Source organism: Corythoichthys intestinalis, chromosome 10 (genome assembly GCF_030265065.1).
Source record: "Corythoichthys intestinalis isolate RoL2023-P3 chromosome 10, ASM3026506v1, whole genome shotgun sequence".
Classification (NCBI taxonomy): Eukaryota; Metazoa; Chordata; class Actinopteri; order Syngnathiformes; family Syngnathidae; genus Corythoichthys; species Corythoichthys intestinalis.
Genome location: NC_080404.1, coordinates 31,383,899 through 31,404,141, shown reverse-complemented (window position 1 = coordinate 31,404,141; position 20,243 = coordinate 31,383,899). Strand labels below are relative to the sequence as shown.

Here is a 20,243-nt window from a genome sequence, read left to right as displayed (position 1 = left end):
CAACTGTGGGAGCAATTATTAGAAAATGGAAGACATATAAGACCACTGATAATCTCCCTCGATCTGGGGCTCCATGCAAGATCTCACCCCGTGGTGTCAAAATGATAACAAGAACGGTGAGCAAAAATCCCAGAACCACACGGGGGGACCTAGTGAATGACTTAGAGCTGGGACCACAGTAACAAAGGCAGTAACACAATGCGCCGCCAGGGACTCAAATCCTACACTGCCAGACGTGTCCCCCTGCAGAAGAAAGTACACATCCAGGCCCGTCTGCGGTTTGCTAGAGAGCATTTGAATGATCCAGAAGAGGACTGGGAGAATGTGTTATGGTCAGATGAAACCAAAATAGAACTTTTTGGTAGAAACACAGGTTCTCGTGTTTGGAGGAGAAAGAATACTGAATTGCATCCGAAGAACACCATACCCACTGTGAAGCATGGGGGTGGAAACATCATGCTTTGGGGCTGTTTTTCTGCAAAGGGACCAGGACGACTGATCTGTGTAAAGGAAAGAATGAATGGGGCCATGTATCGAGAGATTTTGAGTGAAAATCTTCTTCCTTCAGCAAGGGCATTGAAGATGAGACGTGGCTGGATCTTTCAGCATGACAATGATCCCAAACACACAGCCAGGGCAACAAAGGAGTGGCCTCATAAGAAGCATTTCAAGGACCTGGAGTGGCCTTGCCAGTCTCCAGATCTCAACCCCATAGAAAATCTGTGGAGGGAATTGAAAGTCCGTGTTGCCCAACAACAGTCCCAAAACATCACTGCTCTAGAGGAGATCTGCATGGAGGAATGTGCCAAAATACTAGCAACAGTGTGAAAAGCTTGTGAAGAGTTACAGAAAACGTTTGGCCTCTGTTATTGCCAACAAAGGGTACTTAACAAAGTATTGAGATGAACTTTTGGTATTCACCAAATACTTATTTTCCACCATGATTTGCAAATAAATTCTTTAAAAATCAAACAATATAAATGGTAAATGGTAAATGGTGTTACACTTACAGGACTGTCTCAGATAATTAGAATATTGTGATAAAGTTCTTTACTTTCTGTAATGCAATTAAAAAAACAAAAATGTCATACATTCTGGATTCATTACACATCAACTGAACTATTTCAAGCCTTTTATTATTTGAATATTGCTGATTTTGGCTTACAGCTTAAGAAACCTCAAAAATCCTATATCAAAAAATTAGAATACTTCCTCAGACCAAGTAAAAAAATAATTTAATAACAGCAAAACTAAATCAAACATTTGAAAATGTCCATTGATGCACTCAGTACTTGGTTGGGAATCCTTTTGCACGGATTACTGCATCAATCCGGCGTGGCATGGAGGCAATCAGCCTGTGGCATTGCTGAGGTGTTATTGATGCCCAGGATGCTTCGATAGCGGCCTTCAGCTCATTTGCATTTGTAGGTCTGGTGTCTTTCATCTTCTTCTTAACTATACCCCACAAATTCTCGATGGGGTTCAGGTCAGGGGAATTAGCAGGCCAATCAAGGACAGTGATGCCATGGTCAGTGCACCAGTTACTGGTGGTTTTGGCACTGTGGGCAGGTGCCAGATCATGCTGGAAAATGAAATCCTCATCTCCATAGAGCTTTTCAGCAGATGGAAGCATGTAGTGCTCTAAAATCTCTTGGTACACAGTTGCATTTACTCTGGACTTGATGAAACACAGTGGACCAACACCAGCAGCTGACATGGCTCCCCAAACCATTGCTGACTGTGGGAACTTCACACTGGATTTCAAGCAACTTGGATTTTGCTCCTCTCCAGCCTTTCTCCAGACTCTGGCGCCTTGACTTCCAAATGAAATGCAAAACTTGCTTTCGTCTGAAAAGAGGACTTTGGACCACTCTGCAACTGTCCAGTGCTTCTTCTCCATAGCCCAAGTCAGACGCTTCTTCCGTTGTCTTGAGTTCAGAAGTGGCTTGACCATGGGAATACGGCTATTGTAGCCCATTTCCCGGACACGTCTGTGAACTGTGGCTTTTGATACCTGGACTCCAGCTTCAGCCCACTGTCTTTGAAGCTCCCCCAAATTCTGGAAGCGGCTCTTCTTCACAATTTTGTTAAGGCTGCGGTCATCTCTCTTGGTTGTGCAGCGTTTCCGGCCACATTTTTCCCTTCCAACAGACTTTTTGTGGATATGCTTTGAAACTGCACTCTGTGAACAGCCTGCTCTTTGAGAAATTTCTTTTTGTGTCTTACCCTCCTGATGGAGGGTATCAATGATGGTCCTCTGGACAACAGTCAGATCAGCAGTCTTCCCCATACTAGTGATTTAGTTTACTGAACCAAGCTGAGTGTTTTTAAGGCTCAGGAAACCCTCGCAGGTGTTTCGAGTTAATTAGATGATTCAGGTGATTAGTTGAATAGCCTACTTGTATACTTTTTCATGATATTCTAATATTTTGAGATAGGATTTTTGAGTTTTCTTAAGCTGTAAGCCAAATTCAGCAATATTCAAATAATAAAAGGCTTGAAATAGTTCAGTTGATGTGTAATGAATCCAGAATGTATGACATTTTTGTTTTTTTAATTGCATTACAGAAAGTAAAGAACTTTATCACAATATTCTAATTATCTGAGACAGTCCTGTATATAGCGCTTCTCCACCTTTCAAGGCACTCAATAATTTTCTGTTTTTTTTTTCCACATTCTGTCTCTCATGGCTGAGGTTTACCCATGTTGACAATTACAGTTCTCTTTAATATTTTCAAGTGGGAGAACTTGCAAAATTAGTGGTTGACTAAATACTTATTTGCTCCACTGTCTAAAAAAAAAAAAAAAAAATTATTTGTTTTAATATTTTTAAGTGCCCCCAAACTGTCAATATGACTGTTTTTAAGTTCTTCATTTTTATATCAACCATATATTGTACTGTGTGGACATGAATATTAAACAAAAGTTGGAATTTCTGACAAATGTTTTACCTGACTTGCGAGCAAAAACTTGAATTACAAGTGTAAGATGGCCGCAGCAAACTTCATATTAAGCAACAATTTCACACCAAGTAAACAATTTTTTTTTTTTTTTTTTGAAAAAGAGAACAACATGTTATGGATTTAACTAAACACCACATCATTTTTTTCCTGGCGATAATCTGCTAGCTTAATGCTAAAACACAAGCCAAAATGCCATAGACAGGCTGATTAATCTAGCTTCAATGTTGTAGAGCTATAGAACATTAAGCAACAGATATATGATGAAAAAATATGGGTACAACCTTTACAGCTTCTAGAGACATGTTTTAAGTGTCATCAGTTTAGTGATGCTTAGCTGTTCCTTTTGGGAAATGTTTTTTTTTTTGTTTTTTTTGTTTTGAAGAACCCTAAAAGTTTTTTTTGGTTTTTTTTTTAATTAATTATTTATTTTTTTGTGCAACAGCTAGCTTCAGTCAGTAGAGCATGAGGCTTTTGATCTCTGATTGTGGTTTTTGACCCCCACATTTGTTTTTCAGTTCTTGTCATCTATTCAGTGAAACTAAAATATGTATCACAAGATTTCATGTAATTTTGCCAAATAACATTAAAAAATGACTTTAAAAAATTATTTTATATCTCTGTAGGTAAAGCATAAGGTTCTAAATCACAAATGTATGAGTTCAAGCAGTAGTTTCTTATTTTAAAAATGGATTTTAAGTGTCATTTTGTTTAGGTCAAACTTGCCTTGCCGATCATGTCCTTTAGTAAACTTTTACCAAATAATGTTTTAAAAAAAAAAAAAAAAAACCTAAAAAACATGATCAGTTTTGTGAAATTTGCCATGCTGATTGTGTAGTTTGGTGAGGTTTTGGTGAGGTTTTGTTAGATATTCAGCTAAAATCGTATAAATGCAGCAAGGCTGGCGTTCCCATTTCATTGCACTCAGGTTTGAGCCCAACATTAGGCGCTGAATTCTTGGCCGAGAGATCTATTTTAATTTCCATCTATTTGGAAAAACTTCAGAAATCTGAATCTTGTAATTTGGTAAAAATTTTAAACATTGTATTTAAAATAATTTTTAAAAAAAAAGGTGATTTCCCCCCCACATTTAAACAAGTCAAAATAGCTCAGTAGCAAGTGTGAAAAGCTCTTAATCTCAAGGTTCTGAGTTTGATCCTCATGTTGGGGAGTATACAGTATCTGTAGTTGAAAGTGTCATCTATTTTGTGAGAAATTCAAGGCCTCCTATTCCTTTAGTGAATTATTACCAATTTTTTTCATAAAACCTTATTCTCAGGATTGTGAGTTCTGGTCCATTGAATGCTTTTTTTGTTAAAAGATGTTTCATCTGTTATAAATATACTATTTCATGTCTATATTGTTGTCGTCTAAATTCGTACAGGTTCTTGGAATCCAAAAATATGCCTTTTAGGTGTCTTTATTGTCCTTATGTATGAATGCGAGTGTGAATGGTCCTGTATGGCCGCACCAGTGGAAATGTCACCACAACTTCCTCGGAACAAAAGAAAACACAAGACATTTCCAGTAGGGGAATATACAATCCCAGGCTCTGCTTCAGTGGCCAAGAGATGGCTTGCTGCCGGGCTCTTGGACGTGATCACCAGAAGTGTTGGCAGTATTCTGGCTGTTCGGGTTCCTCCTAGGGTTGGCCTTCAACGCAGGGGAGAAGGAGTCCCGCCGGCTTCTGCCGAGGATCTTGCGAGCCAGGAGGCAGTAGGTTTTCCTATACTGGTGGCGGAGCAGCGAGTAGACAAAAGGGTCGCTGGCTGCTTTGCTGTACACCAAGCATTTGGACAGCACACCCCACTGAGCATTGATGTGATTCGGGGAGAACAACTCTATCATTCTACCTCAAACAGAGTGAGAGAAAAGTCAAATGTAACAAGGAGTACAGATATCACTTTTTGTTTGTTTATTTGTTTTTAAAGTTAAAAAAAATGAGAATAAATACTTAATCAACTGCAGTATAATAAGTAAATATTTGTATTTTAATATACAGGATAGGTGTAATTAGGGTGGAAGAATCAAATGAGCCTCCCTGCGGTGAACATTTCTTTGAAATGTCAGGACAATATACTCAAATGTCAACACGCCACTGCTCGAATGCACCAGATTGTGTTCAAGTTAGAGGAACAAGTAATCACATTGTTTGGTGGCTAATCTGTCCTCTTAATTACACGCATCTCCTCTATTCTGCCAAACGGCTATTTCCATCCTACCCGTGCTAACAGCTTGTGACAGTTCGTCGGGACTAATGCGTTCGCCCAAACTCTAATGAGAGCCACCGATAGCAAAGCTGATGCCTGACTCTCATCTCGTGAGCGAGGATTAAGCGTGTTGACAGGATCGATGGGGGGTGACAGTGAAATCTTATTGTCACCATGATTGGGATCAAGTATCTGCACAATAAGGAGAGTCTCACCAATTCAAGTTCAGGTTTAAACTCCATTCTGATGGCTGTAAATTGGCATTGGCATAATCATCAAGCTGGCAAAAGAAAATAGAATATACTGTGTGTGTTCATATACATACAGTACATACATGCATACATACATACATACACACACATAGATACACACACTGTATGAATCTTGTGGAATCACATAAAATATGTTGGGTTTTGGCTCTCTCTGTCTAAAAGGTTACCGACCCTTGAGTTTGAGGGTATTCTTACTGAAGAATGGCTTAAAATTCCTTTGGAAATAATTCACAAGTTGTATGAATCAATACCTCGGAGAATTGAGGCTGTAATTGCCACCAAAGGCACATCTACGCCGTATTAAATTAGTTTTGTTAAGGTGTTTCCATTATTTTGTCAAACCCCTGTATATGTATATACCGTATATATGTTTATATAACTGTTAGCCTAACAGCTCAAATGCTTAAATCAATATTTGTGCCAAATTGAGATTACGCATAATGTTATTCTCCTACCACATGCTGCATCACCCTTCTTTAGTGCTTTTTCCTAAACCAATCAGAGATGTTCGGAAACACTTTCTGCCTTAGTCATGAAAATATCAATGTGGTCGCAAAAAAAGCTTTCCTTTTCCCCCAAAATTTTAAAATATGAGTATACCAATTATACACAGCCCATATATATACTGTATATATAATTGTACTGAATGTAAAAATTAGTGGCAAAAAAATGAAATTTTGAAAAAATATAACTTTTTAAAATGTTTATTTGCTTAATTCATTTTTGAATTTTGTACTCATTGATCAATGGTTTGCAGTTCTGACATTATATTATTTAAAACGCACAGAAAAAAAAAAAAATATAACGCAATATAATTTCTTGTAAAATGTATTTTATTATATATTTCAGGCTTAAATAATCTATTTAAAATTGCATTAATCATTTTGTATTTAATATTTTAACCAATATCTCTATATTGGTTGGTCATATCTCGTGACAATAAATTATCGCAATTGTTTGGCAGAGAAAAGTCCCAAGGCCCTGCTCCCTTAAAATAACCCTCGAGGGTGACAAAAGAGCATTCTTTCTAAATTATTATTCCAATGAAAAAACACAGCAGCAAATCAAGCCTAAGCCTGTTGAGGCTTGAGTCAAATGTCATTTAAAGCACCTTGTGTAATTCATCCATGTCTTGGGTTAATTCAGTTTTAGCAAAGCCATTGTAACATACTATACATGTTCATAAGATTGCCACTCACCTGGTGACGACGTACGGTGTGAAGCAAATGACAAACGTGCCAATAAAGGTGCTGATCTTGTTTATGGACCGCTGCCTCCTTCGTTTCTGCTCATCCAGGCACTTCTGTCGGACGCTGCATGGGTCAACCGAAATCATGAATTAGAATTCCTTAATGAAAACTGCTGAGAGGCTTAATGTGAATGCACCTTTTTGAAGCAATGTATGTTCTTTTTCAGTGTGTCTGATTTCAAGTTTACTCTTCATAACGTTATATATATATATTTTTTCAACCATGCAAAAAAAAAAAAGCACGTCAAAAAAACTCAATAATCACATTGCCGGCCTAATAGAGTTTATTAATCCCACCCAGGAAATATTTAGCATTTTTATAAGACAGTCTAACATTATGCATTATGCATAACATTGCACATTTTTCTGTCTGCTGATGAAGTTTTTGTTTGACACCACGTTTTTTATTATGTGAACACTGGTGAGTGCTGCACCAGGTGGCCAATATTAAAGCCTGTATTCAAGATCCATTTTAACAATAAGAAGGTGCTTCTGATTGTCACAATTGTTGCTGAGTGCAAGTTATAATTACAGCGATTCATACCCTGCGTGCCATCAGATTTCCTTGTGAATTGAAATGAATTAGTTTTTTTTTTACATTACAGCAACTGGAAGTTGTTTGGTTTTGTGAACTTCAACTTTTGGCGACAAAGTCTGAGCAGAAAACTGCTTTTGGTTGCTTTTTGTTTTTGCGGTAGTTATACTTTGGTGTGATGAACGTAGCATTAGACTACCCGGTAAGAGGTCTCAAGATCTCGCTCACTTTGCTCTTCTTGTTTGTCTTTTTGGTCAGGACACTAACTAAAATTGCTTCTCCTGCAATATACATCGACAAATCAGAATGAAATATTGTAAGTATATTCTAGGGATGTGTTCTCATTGATCTTTGGAGCCAAATCCTTATTCTTTTTGTCTCAGGCCACTTTCTCCTAAGACCTGCCCCACCTTAGGTAGAAGCATGTTTTTATCTAATTACAGGCTGGAAGTCAGATGGGTGGAGCGGCCAGAAGTGTTGGCAATCACCATCAGCCACCTATAAAAACCAGTGGATGCCCCTGCATGCCACCTGACCTGATCAACTTTTCTGGTTACACCGTCAGTTGCAGCTTGAAATCCTATTGGCTCTCCAGCTAATTACCTTTTTTGATCTCACCCCAGGTCCAGTTTTTGCGCGCTCCATGACGAAGTTCCATGCCTGAGCCTCATCCACCTCTCCCCGGATCGACCACCCACTCCTTCTTCGCCTCCTGCTGCTAGATTGTCCATATGCTATCGACTCCCTCACCTGCCAGCTAACGGCCTTCACTCTTCGCACAGCAAATAAAGACTTTTGCTCACTCCAGTCTCTTATGCCCATGTCTGCGTTGGGATGTTAGGTGTCCCATGAATCCTAACAGATGATTATTATTTTTTAAAACATTACTTTATTATTTTTTTTTAATAACTAGCTTTCAAAATGCTCAGAAATGTGCCTTTTCAAACTATTTTCAAGTCATTTATAGTTTTTTTTAAATTACAATACAGTGATCCCTTGCTACTTCGCGCTTTGAATTTCGCGGTTTCAGTCTATCGCGGATTTTTTCTCAGTAAAAAAAAAAAAAAAAAAAAAAATATATATATATATATATATATATATATATATATATATATATATATATATATATATATACACATTAGTGCTGCAACGATTAATCGATTAACTCGACTATTCAATTAGAAAAAAAGATTCGAATTAAATTTTGCTGCTTCGAGTATTTGTTTAATTAAAGTGCTGTTGTAATGGTTTGTTTTGAAAGTGTTTGCATGTAGTTTTATTGATTTGGGTGGATTCACTACCCCCTAGTCAGCCTCATGTTACAAGGCTGAATCCAGCTGCTCCCTGTTAAGACCAATATAAGCTGGGTTGTTGTTTGAACTAATGTATTTTTAATTTATTTGTAATTTAGTTTATAAGTATAGCTGTTTTTTGTGGGAATATGTGTCCGAACCATTTGTTAAGAGCATTGTGAAAAAATGAATAAATAAAAAATAACTTAAGCATTTTATAGCATTTAAATTAGCGGACTTTTGCTATGTAAGCTAGCCAATTGATCTTTTTCTCCTACCGTTTGAGGCTCAGCTCAGGTATTTTAATTTTTTATGTTCCTTATCCGATTACTCAATTATTCGAGCTAACCAATTCATCGATTAATCGACTACTAAAATAATCAATAGCTGCAGCCCTAATATACATGCATGAAAAATTTAAATAATGAAGAAAATATGGTGTAAAATCTGCCCGTTCCCTAACAAAAAGCAAGGAGAGCCCGCCGAACTCATAGTCCACCGCTCTGATTTGCTGGCCAGCATCACTCGGGAATATCGCAAGCTGATTGGCCGAGATGTTGCTGCTATCGAAGGAAAATGGCTCCAAAGCATCCTCCACCTGCTCAATCCTCTAGCAAACGCAAGAAAAAAAAAGAAAAATGATGACCGTGCACGAAAAAGTTCAATAACTGGACATGATTAAAGTTGGCCATAGCTATGTGTCTGTTGCACGCCATTACGGACTAAACGAATCAACCGTTCGTTGAAAATCCGAAAGACCGCCTCAATGTCGTTTTCCAGGGACACTAAGCGAGTCGTGACTCCTCGGAACAAGACGATTGTAAAAATGGAAAATGCACTAACAGTGTGGATATTGGACTGTCTGGAAAAGAAGGTGAGTCTCGACACAAACATGATTTGGGCAAAAGCCAAAGCGCTGTATGATAGCCTCATTCCTGAAGGAGAGTTGAATGAAGGTGGCGGTGATGCCGACTACGACGAAAATAAACCACAGCCTAGTACCAGTGCTTCAAGTGAAGAAATTTGAGGTTTTGTTGCCAGCAAGGGCTGGTTTGAAAAATTCAAAAAGAGGTTTGGACTTCGCAGCATTACATTGCATGGGGAGGCCTCCTCGGCGGACCATGACGCAGCTGTTCGTTACGTTGAGGACCAATTTCCCAAATTAATTGAAGAGGGTGGCTATCTCCCGGAGCAGGTGTTTAACATCGACGAGACTGGCCTTTTTTGGAAGAGGATGCCATCCAGGACGTTTCTTTTCAAGGAAGAAGTGAAGAGGTGAGACTTTAAGGCCCACAAGATCGCGTGACTCTCAAGCTTCTCAATAAATGATCTTTACCTTCATATCCATTGTTCGGGAGTTTTTTCTTCATTTATCAAGATCATCAGTGTGGTGAGTACATTTTATTCATTTTATGCGTGTTATTGTATATTAATATTGCATTTACTTTTCTAACTAGTGTAATGTATACACACACAAAAAAATGGGGGGTTGGGGGGGGGGGGTCGCTACTTCGCGGTTTTTCACTTGTCGCGGTGGGTTCTGGTCCCCATTAACCGCGAAAAACGATCACTGTATTATTGAGTGTACTTTTCTTTTTAATTGCATTTCCATTCATTTCGAATGAAAAAGGTATTTTGAGTTGCTAGCGTGTCACGGAACACATTGAACTCGTATCGCAGGGCGCAACTAAGTTTAGACTAGATGAAGTTACTGCGCAAGATGGATCATTGAACAAATTCAGCTAATAAATCAATTTAGGGGGTAAAGATTAGAAAAATAAGTGAGTCAAATAAGTGCTCATTTTTCATGCGGTGCCTCGGTCACATTGCCAGATCTGCGCGCTCTTTACCTGGGGTGAATGTCCACGAGCAGTAGCAGTGTCTGCATGGTGATCACGTCGATGCGCTTACAGTGGAATCTGGCCACTCGGAGCACTTTCAAGTAGGTCACGCACATGGCCACTAGAGCGAGCAGGAAGCTGAGCGCGTGCAGGGTCACCGTAAAAACGATGTAGTGCAGCCCAACCCCTTTGGCCTTGGCGCAGCGCAGTGTGCACGACGCGTATAAGTGGTGGTAGCCCACCCAGGAGCGGCAGGAGGCGGCGGCGGAGAAGCAGAGTGAGTGCGCCCAGGTGTAGCCCAGCGCCGCCACCGCGTCCCGATGTCGCACCCTGGAGTGGTAGCTCAGCGGGAAGACCACCGCCACCCACCGATCGATGCTAAGCGCCGCCATGGTCAGCATGGAGTTGGTGGTAAGAAAGGTGTCCAGGAAGCCCACTGTCTGGCACACACCGCCTCCGCCTCCCGCTGCTCCACGGGGCTGTTGGCCCGATGTGAGGACCCCCGCCAGGGTGAGCGGCATGTTGGAGACGCTCTGCAACAGGTTGCAGAAAGTCAGATTGAGAATGAAAAGAGCGGGGGCATGTTTGCGGATCTCCGGGTTGTTGACGAAGCAAATCAGCACCAGAAGGTTGGACAGCAGCGACACCGCAATAATGGCCAGCAGCAAGGCGACGCACGCTAAGTCCGCTGCGTGCATGGTGCTGCCTCCTCTCCTTAGACAGCCGCGCTTTCCTCGAACGCATCCATAATCCACTGAACCGCGCTCCGGGTGCCCATTGACTCAATTTTCACATAGTGAACTCCCAAAAATGAGCTGGCTCCTTCTATACAAGATCTGACTGTATACTGCTGGCTCATGCGCAAATACGCATCGACGCAAAAGGAAAAAAAGAAGTACTCCAAGCTTTTTCTGAGTGTGTGTCATCGCACTCGCCTTTGCCCATACAGTAGTGCATCACAGAACGGAGCATCCCCTCATATTTAAAAATAGACCCATTTGCCTGAGAAAAACTAGCAGCAGGCGCACGATTGCGTGGCTGCGGACTGATGTCACGTACAACGTCACCCAATCACTAACCCAATAGTGATCGATTGAGATACACCCCCCCCGACTGACCTTTTTCATCTTATTATCTGTTTATTATCTGTTTTCATCCTTTCTTTCTTTGTTTGTTTGTTTGTTTGTTTGTTTGTTTGTTTCTTTCTTTCTTTCTTTCTTTCTTTCTTTCTTTCTTTCTTTCTTTCTTTCTTTCTTTCTTTCTTTCTTTCTTTCTTTCTTTCTTTCTTTCTTTCTCAGGGTCGTGCATTCGAGCCCCACATTGGGCGCTGACTTCTTAGTTAATTTGAATCCACTTGGTGAAACTCATCCCGCATCACCTTTGAAAAATTTAGGAAAATATATTTTTTTGGAAAACAAAACAAAACAAAAAAAAGGTCAAAAGTGGACCGGTTAGCTCAGTCGGCAGAGCATGAGACTCTTAACCTCAGGGCGATGACTTCTTAGGGGCAATTTACATGGTGACTCTCTGAAAAGAAGAAAAATTTCAAATTTGCATTTACATGATTCTGTCTTTTTTCGAACAATGTCGCAATTCCGCATGAAAACGATGTAGTATTCATGCCAGGCCCTAAGGGGCTGTGCAGATTTACAAGGCGACAGCGAATGATGCACTTTGACCTTCTCAGCCCGGAAGACAACTTGCCTGCCCACTCCAAGCATGCCAAACATGCCTGCCCACTCCAAGCAATGGCATTTTCTTTTGAGGAAAAGGCACAAAAATGGAAACATTCAACATATTTAAATTTAAAAATATTATTAAAACACTAAATTAAAGCCGACGTTCCGCCATTAGCTGCTTTTAATGTTTAATAGCACCACTGCGCACACCTAATGTGACGTGTACGCAGTGGCGGACTTGGCAATTTTAGGGCCTAAGGCGAACATATCCAAGGCCCTCTTCATGGGTCAGGAGTTAAAAAGGTGAGAAGGGTTTGGAGAAAATATGTTCTGGTACACTAGGGCTGTCCTAAACGACAAATTTTCTCCTGATTAGTCAGCCGACTAGTTTTACGATTAATCGACTAATCTAACATTTTTTTTTTTTTTTTAAACTAATTTAGCAATGGAATTTTTGTTGACGCTTATTAATTCACAAAACTATTTTGGAACACTTAAATTCTTTATTAAAGTACAAATAATCATGTAAATAACAATAATTAATTACAAATAAACAATGAGGTTAAATGCTGATAGCATTTACTAGTGCAAAGGAATGGAAAGTAAACAGATTCAGAACACCGATTTTGCCTTTCCAACATTATTCAAAACAATTCTTAAAAAAAAAAAATTCTAGCAACATTATACTACCATATATAATAGTAGTATAATTATTATAATAATTATTCATTGCCAATCATATTTGTCATGAAGAGTGTCATTTGAAAGCTATTCTTAGTGTAGAATCTGTTTTATGTAGTATTTATTCAACATATTGTAATATTAATTCCGAAGTATGTGGGATTAACTCCACAAATCATTATTTTTATGACGATCATGACGTGCTTTTGCTGTTAACCAGCTGTTGAGTGTTATTGTACGACTGATTGGAACTGTACTACATTGTTTCGCCACAGGGTGTGCTGTCGTATATTTTTTGTTCGGTGTGAAGAAGATAAGAAAGTTAAAAGAGGCATTAGAGGCCTGTTCTCAACTTCTCCCTCACTGCACTTTAGCTCTCATGGAGAGCACGTTCGCTCATGTGTTCGAAATAAACGATAGCTGACGTGCAAAGTAGCAAGTGTGCTGTAAAAATAGCGAGCTTAGTGGCGTGAAAACCGCGGGAGAGCTAAGTGAAGCTAACGAACAACTAAGCGGAGCTAAGCGATGCTAAACGGCGCTAAATGAAGCTAAGTGACTGATACTCAGTCCATCGTCGTGGAACAGTCCGTTGTAGTGCGTGTGTGTTTGTGGGGTGGGGGTGGGGGGGTTGTAATATACATGCAGCATTCAAATGGCTTTCTTTTTTGTTTTGTTATTTTTTGTTTGGTGTGCTGACATAATTATACATGACAAATAGTTGGGGGTGCTGCTGGCTCCGGTGGCCCAAGCCGTTGCTTGTTGGGGCAAGGGCAGCTCGTTGGGGTCCCCCTACTGGTTGGGGGCCTTAGGCGATCGTTTACTTCGCCTGAATAGTAGATCCGCCTATGCGTGTACGAGTGCTGACGTTATCGGCGTGGGTCCTGCGCGGCAGGAGCTTTTGATATGCATGCGGAGCCAGCCCCCCTCAAGCCCCCGCAATCAAATTCTTCCACTTTGGAGGCAGGATTCAGAATTTTTCGTCTTCGCCGACACATTGCACGCGAGGCAATTCCGCTACTCCATCATTGCGTCTTAGTGTCGCAGAGTCACCACGTAAACTGCCTCTTAATTATTTTGAATCCGCTTGGTGAAACTCATCGTGCATCACCTTTGAAAAATTGAGGAAAATGTATTCTTTGGGGAAAAAAATTTGGTCAAAAGTGGCCTGGTTAGCTCAATTGGCAGAGCATGAGACTCTTACTCTCAGGGCCATGGGTTTGAGCCCCACATTGGGCGAAGACTTCTTAGTTAATTTGTATCTGCTTGGTGGAAAGCATCACCTTTGAAAAATTGATAATTTCTAATGTATTTTTATCGTGTTGTTTATCTCTTCGAGATGGATCCAATATTCAAAAGGAGACCTGATGGGTGCATAATTTTGAATAACTCCCAAGAAGTGGCCTCGTTCAAGAGGGAAAATAAAGGTAGGCCTTGGGCCCGTCCTACCATAATACCAAATATTTATCCAAATTCAATGAACATGCACATTCTGTTTTTTAGGTACAAAAAGCAGAAAAAGAACCAGGAGGCACCTGTGCTGCAACAAAGTCTCATACACCCTGATGCACCCCAGCCTGGTCCTGTACGCGTTCTGGTCTTTCCACGCCTCAAAACAAAGTTTTTGCTACCCTCCCAGCTGGCAATGAGCATCTGTTTGTGATGCCACAAAACACAACTGGAATTGCAAAAGTGAAAAAGCACCTCCACTTTGCTGCCACAGCAGTGTCAGCGATGGTGTAATATTATGTAAATATGTTTCAAAATCTGTTTGAAATGCTTTTAACCAACTTTTCTCCATTTTGTATTGCAGCCTTGGATTTGTTTTAAATGTTTTAAGGGCGTAGATTTTGGCTGTGCTTTTGGAATAAAGAAGTAGTGTTTTACCTGAAGGAAGGCTCCATTTTTGTTTATTTTTTTTACCCCCAGACAGTGTTGTCAGTAGTAACGCGTTACTGTAATCTGATTACTTTCTTTCAGTAACGAGCAATCTAACGCGTTCATTTTTTCCAAGCCAGTAATCTGATTAAAGTTAGTTTCCTCGGTGCCTGTGCGTTACTATTTTGTTGTTGCCTCATACTGTATGTAGAATGAAGAATACTGTAGTCATGTACGAAGAGCATTTGAAAAGAAAATACTGCGCTTGAGTTTGGGAGTGACATCACATCTCACGTTTTCTCATCCGGGGGAAAAAAACGGGTCACGTGTATCCCAATGCTGCCTGTGCGCGCACCGTCTGTCACGGCAGTCAACAACATAGCCTGGCTAGTGGCTAGTACTGGCTACCTGTCAGGATGCTAACAGTAAAGGAGCCGGAGAGATACAACAAACAGCTGCATTTGCTCACTGGAGATACAGCCGTTACTTCACATATCCGTCCAGTAACGACAACAAAAATATCTCCGTGCGTTGCAAACTCTGCGCTGGCTCAGAAAGACTGTCGACCACTAAAAACTCGACATCCAATTCAACAAGGAAGCACTTGGAATTACAGCACAACGCGAAAAATCTCGAAACACAAGGCGACAGGTAACGAGACAGCCAGCACTTCTACAGTTTGTAACTAGCCTTTAGCCTTTTGTGTAATTATGTACATTTTATAGTTAGAGTTTGTAATCATAGGCAAAGTTTTACATTTGTGGGCCTGTGGGAAAAGCATGTTGAAGACTGAAACAAAAGTCAAAAGTTTGGACACACTTCATGATTTTTGCGTTTCATGTATTTTCACTACTATTGTGTATTCTCACTGAAGACATCAAAACTATGAACGAACATGTGGAATGGCAAAAAAAAAGTGAAATAACTGAAAACAGGTTTTGTGTTCTACATTCATCAAAGTATCCACCTTTGAGGTGTCTCCAAACTTTTGGCCAATACTGTGTATATATTGTATATATACATATCTTGACACTGTTCGAGTTCAATCAACTGGTCAAATTGTTGTGGCAGTGTTTGAAAGCTTAGGTTTAAAGAAATTCTAAATATCCATCTTGCCTCCTCTGGTGTAGTTTTGGCTAAGCAAAGCAAAGGATAGTCTCCAAAGTGCTAGTCACATGATCTGTTTGAAAAATGATTTTGACCCATTATGAAAACTTTACGTTGTAGGATTTTTGTTCATTTCATTAATTTTTGTTGTTTGTTTTATTGCTTTACAACTTTTAGAGACAACATTTTAACAGCTAGGTCTTTATTTCAAAGGGGAAGTTCAGAATTTTTTACATTAGGTTTAATCTCGAAGTTAGCGGGGGTTTAATTAGTCATTGGAGTTGATTTAAACAAATTTTGTGCAGTTTGTGAGTTATTTGTTGGTTTTAGGGCTCTGGAATGGCTAAGCTAGGGCGAGTCAATGGTGGTCGACTAATTAAACCCACGCTAACTCAAAGATTAAGCCTTATGTGAAAAACTCAATTACACACGATGACATTTTTCTGTTACTTTTATGTTGAGGCAGCAAAAGGGAAAAAAATTGGTAAAAAGTAACTGATAAGTTACTTTTAAAGTAACTTAGTTACTTTGATAATAAAGTAATGAGTAAAGTAACTATATTACTTTTTTGAGGTGTCATCAGTAATTAAGTTACTTTTTTAAGTAATCCGTGACAACACTGCCCCCAGACAAGAAGTATTACGGCTCCTTCATCTTCACCTGCACATCCGTCACCGAGCTCCATACTTCTGCAATCTGCAATCAACCGTCTGCCACTATAATAGACCGATCTGCACATCATTCGATGCCAGAGCTTCACCTAACCACATATGGTAATGTACAGGCCACTCTACTGACAAACTTTGCGACTTATTTATTCTTCTTTCTCCACAGTAACAACAAATCTACTCAGCCTTCCAGCACAGTCAGGCAATCTGCAGAGCCGCTTCTCACCGGTTTTCAATTAGCTCAATAAATACACCCTTGGGCTACTTCTGATTACCGACTTCTCATTGCTGTATGTTAAAATGATAGAAGTTATGTTCAAATATTGCAATTTAGATTTGCTAATAAAATCCAGACATTTATTCTTGGAGTTTTCAAAATGTTTCTTGAGTGGTTTTTGAATACAAATGTTGGAATGGAATGGTGTAAAACAGTGGTGTTACCAGGATGGCAGGTGTGGGTGGGCATTAGTCTTACATGGGGTGGCAAAAAAAACAAAAAAAACCCTACAATGCTCAACTAGGTCGAAATCCAGCGTAGGGCTACTGCACCTTAAAACGTTTTGTTTTCTCCTTGAGATAACTGTTGTTGTGATTTGGTCTAAACAACTAAAAGTTGATTTGATTTTATTTGACTTAGAACACATTCACAATTGAACAGTATGGACATGCAGGTGACAATGTTTATTTTAGGTAACCTATTTTGGTTCCAGGGGTCGCGTTAACCGAATATTTTCCGTCGCTGACCGGTTTTTTAAAACGGTGACGGAAAAAACTGAAGTCCATCCGTCATTTTGACAGGTTGCAATTCACACCCCAGACCACAGGGTGGCGAGTGAGCATATTAATTAGCTATTGTCTCTCTTGATGCATGACGTCGTTGGCCTTACTCGGAAAAACGTCAATGCAACTGAGTGTTTGCCTGACTGTTCTCCCTGTATTTTTCAAACACTGAGAGAAAAGTCTGGGACATAGCCTCTCGAGTAGGTACAAAATCAATTGACAAATCAGATTTGTTTATTTGCGTGACGTGTTCTTCACGAGCAACGTCACTATTGCGCGCCGAAAGTCGTCTCTACAACAACACAGATGGCGGAAGAGCCGAGAATATGTTCCAATCCGCGGTAAATTCAGTTTTAAATGAGCTAAAACACATCGACACGAGACATTGACAACAATCTGTCTCGCGCTAGCCATGTTGAATAAACTCCGTTCTACTCGTATGTTTACTTCCGCGCGCAAGTCCCTCGTCCTGCCCTCGTCACATTGCTAACGGCACGTCTGCCCGTCGCTGATTGGTGCACTCCGCTGTCTATTTGCCTCATGTTAAGCTTGTTCGGACAGAATATTACTTAAAAATGAATGAAAACTAAATACTATTGAATATGTCATTATTATCATTTTTAAAATGTAAGTGACGGGTAAAAATAGATTATGACCGGATTTATATGACACTGTCAGTCAAAATGACAGAAAAAGTCTAGCGCAACCTCTGTTTGGTTCCTGGTTTGATTATTATTATGATAGTTATTCTTTGTTCCGCAGCGCCTTTGACCTCAATTTGACCCCCTTACAATGCTTCAAAATGCACAAAAATTGTCAGGCAGGTCAAGACAGGTGCAATCTTTGATACTGTGTAAAGACAAATTCCAAATACACTTTGTAGCGCCCTCTAGCAGTCATTCTTTGTCCCACCGACGCTTTGAGCCCAACTTTGAACCCCTCAGAATGCTTCAAAACTCACCAAACTCAACAGCCAGGTGAACACTGATGAAAACTTTGATAAAATGTTAAAAAAAAAATAAATAAATAAAAATAAAAATCTAAATATGCGTAAATATATGTAGCGCCCTCTAGGAACAAAACCAACTTTTCATTTCATTTTTTTTTTTTTTTTTTTTTTTTAAGGTGAAAGAGGAGGTAACAACGCAAAGGTTAAAACTTAGAACACATCAGTACTATATGAATGGGAAACCATACGTGGTGCCCAGACTGCCATTAGTACTACATCCAGTTTCTTTGGGTGGGCAGAGCGTGTCCGTGGGTGGGCACTGCAATCCATTATTGCTTGCATATAACGCTATAGGCAGAAGGGGTGGGAGGGGCGCTCCTGTAAAACCCCGAAATAACAGTGCATGCAACTGAAAATGTCTTAATTTAAGGTAAAAAGGCGCTTTTTTTTTTTTTTTTTTTTTTTTTTTAATTTCTCGCGTGTCACTGGTTAACCCCTCATGTGCCAGTGTTGAAACGCGCGTTGCCGACCTCTGATTTAGCCTATCAAATTATTAGGTTCATATTTGTGAGAAATGTAGCCCTGACCCCCGTTCAACTAATTTCTTAGGTTTTATTAATGTCTCGACCCCAGGAAAAAGTGTTCATGCAGGTTATACTGTCCCTGCCAATGTTGAAACCAAACCTACGCCCTTGTGATATACTGTACACATTGTTGATTTAAATGTTTTCATGTGTTTACTTTATTGTCATCCAGTTATTGTTGGTTTTCACATTTTACAACCACATATATAGGCCAAAGTGCTTTGAAAATGAAACCAAAAACAGCTGGGAAGGAAAATACTCATAAATCATTTAAAACAAATACAATGAAATACAAACATTACTAAATATTAATGCATGGAAAAGGAGTCAGTGCAAGTTTAAAGCTAGCTTATCAGGTGATGAAACAAAAACAGTTTTGTCCTTATTTACATCCCATTATATAATTTTTCAGTGGTTACAGTTGCTTAATTAAATAGAGCGACATGACCGGGAATCTTAATCTCAGGGTCGTGGGTTTGAGCACCACATTGTGCTGTGATTCTTAGTAAATTGCATTTGCTTGGTGAAAAATTGTGGACAATGTGTTCTTTAAAAAAATAAAAAAGTCAGAAGTCGAGGTTTATTCTTTGGAATGTCAGCCAATAGCGTTCAACATAGCAAGCTGGAAATAGCTAAATTAAACTGAAAACATATCGAAATTACATTTCTATTGGATCGTAGACAACATAGCTCCTAGGATCATTGGGACACGCAAACCCCTCCACCACGATAAGGTGATGACTCATGGAGGAGGAACGGCCCCCCCGATCGGAACCCGAGTGGTGTTCTGTTGTTGGACTTCTGTGCTCGTCACGGTTTGTCCATAACGAACACCATGTTCAAACATAGGGATGTCCATATATGTGCACTTGGCACCAGGACACCCTAGGCCGCAGTTCAATGATCGACTTTGTAATCGTGTCATCGGACTTGCGGCCACATGTTTTGGACACTCGGGTGAAGAGAGGGGCGGAGCTGTCAACTGATCACCACCTGGTGGTGTGTTGGCTCCGATGGCGGGGGAAGTTGCTGGCCAGACCTGGCAGGCCCAAACGTATTGAGGGTCTGCTGGGAACGTCTGGCAGAATCCCCTGTCAGAAAGAGTTGCAACACCCACCTCCGGCAGAACTTCTCCCTTGTCCCGGGGGAGGTGGGGGACATTGAGTCCGAGTGGGCCATGTTCCGCACCTCCATTGTTGAGGCAGCAGATCGGAGCTGTGGCCGTAAGGTGGTTGGTGCCTGTCGTGGCGGCAATCCCCGAACCCGCTGGTGGACACCAGCGGTAAGGGATGCCGTCAAGCTGAAGAAGGAGGCATATCGGGCCTTTTTGGCCTGTGGGACTCCGGAGGCAGCTGACAGGTACCGGCTGGCCAAGCGGACTGCGGCTTTGGCGGTCGCCAAGGCATAAACTCGGACATGGGAGGAGTTCGGTGAGGCCATGGAAAACAACTTCCGGACGGCTTCGAGGAAATTCTGGTCCACCATCCGGCGTCTGAGGAGAGGAAAGCAGTGCACTATTAACACTGTGTATAGTGAAGATGGTGTACTGCTGACCTCGATT

At 40.4% G+C, this 20,243-nt stretch overlaps 1 protein-coding gene and 1 non-coding gene across 2 annotated transcripts; one reads left to right on the top strand and one right to left on the bottom strand.

Moving 5' to 3' along the window:
- Nucleotides 1-4,428: 4,428 nt before the first annotated feature.
- Nucleotides 4,429-11,314, bottom strand: LOC130923307 (G-protein coupled receptor 26-like). The gene is made up of 3 exons (XM_057848924.1): nt 10,369-11,314; nt 6,642-6,755; nt 4,429-4,809 (listed from the first exon to the last, which is right to left on the bottom strand). The coding sequence occupies exons 1-3, from the start codon at nt 11,055-11,057 to the stop codon at nt 4,518-4,520; spliced, it is 1,095 nt and encodes a 364-aa protein (XP_057704907.1). The 5' UTR covers nt 11,058-11,314; the 3' UTR covers nt 4,429-4,517.
- Nucleotides 11,315-13,882: 2,568 nt separating this feature from the next.
- trnak-cuu (transfer RNA lysine (anticodon CUU)) lies at nt 13,883-13,955 on the top strand. Its single transcript has one exon. It is a non-coding gene; the product is annotated as a tRNA-Lys (tRNA).
- Nucleotides 13,956-20,243: the final 6,288 nt, after the last annotated feature.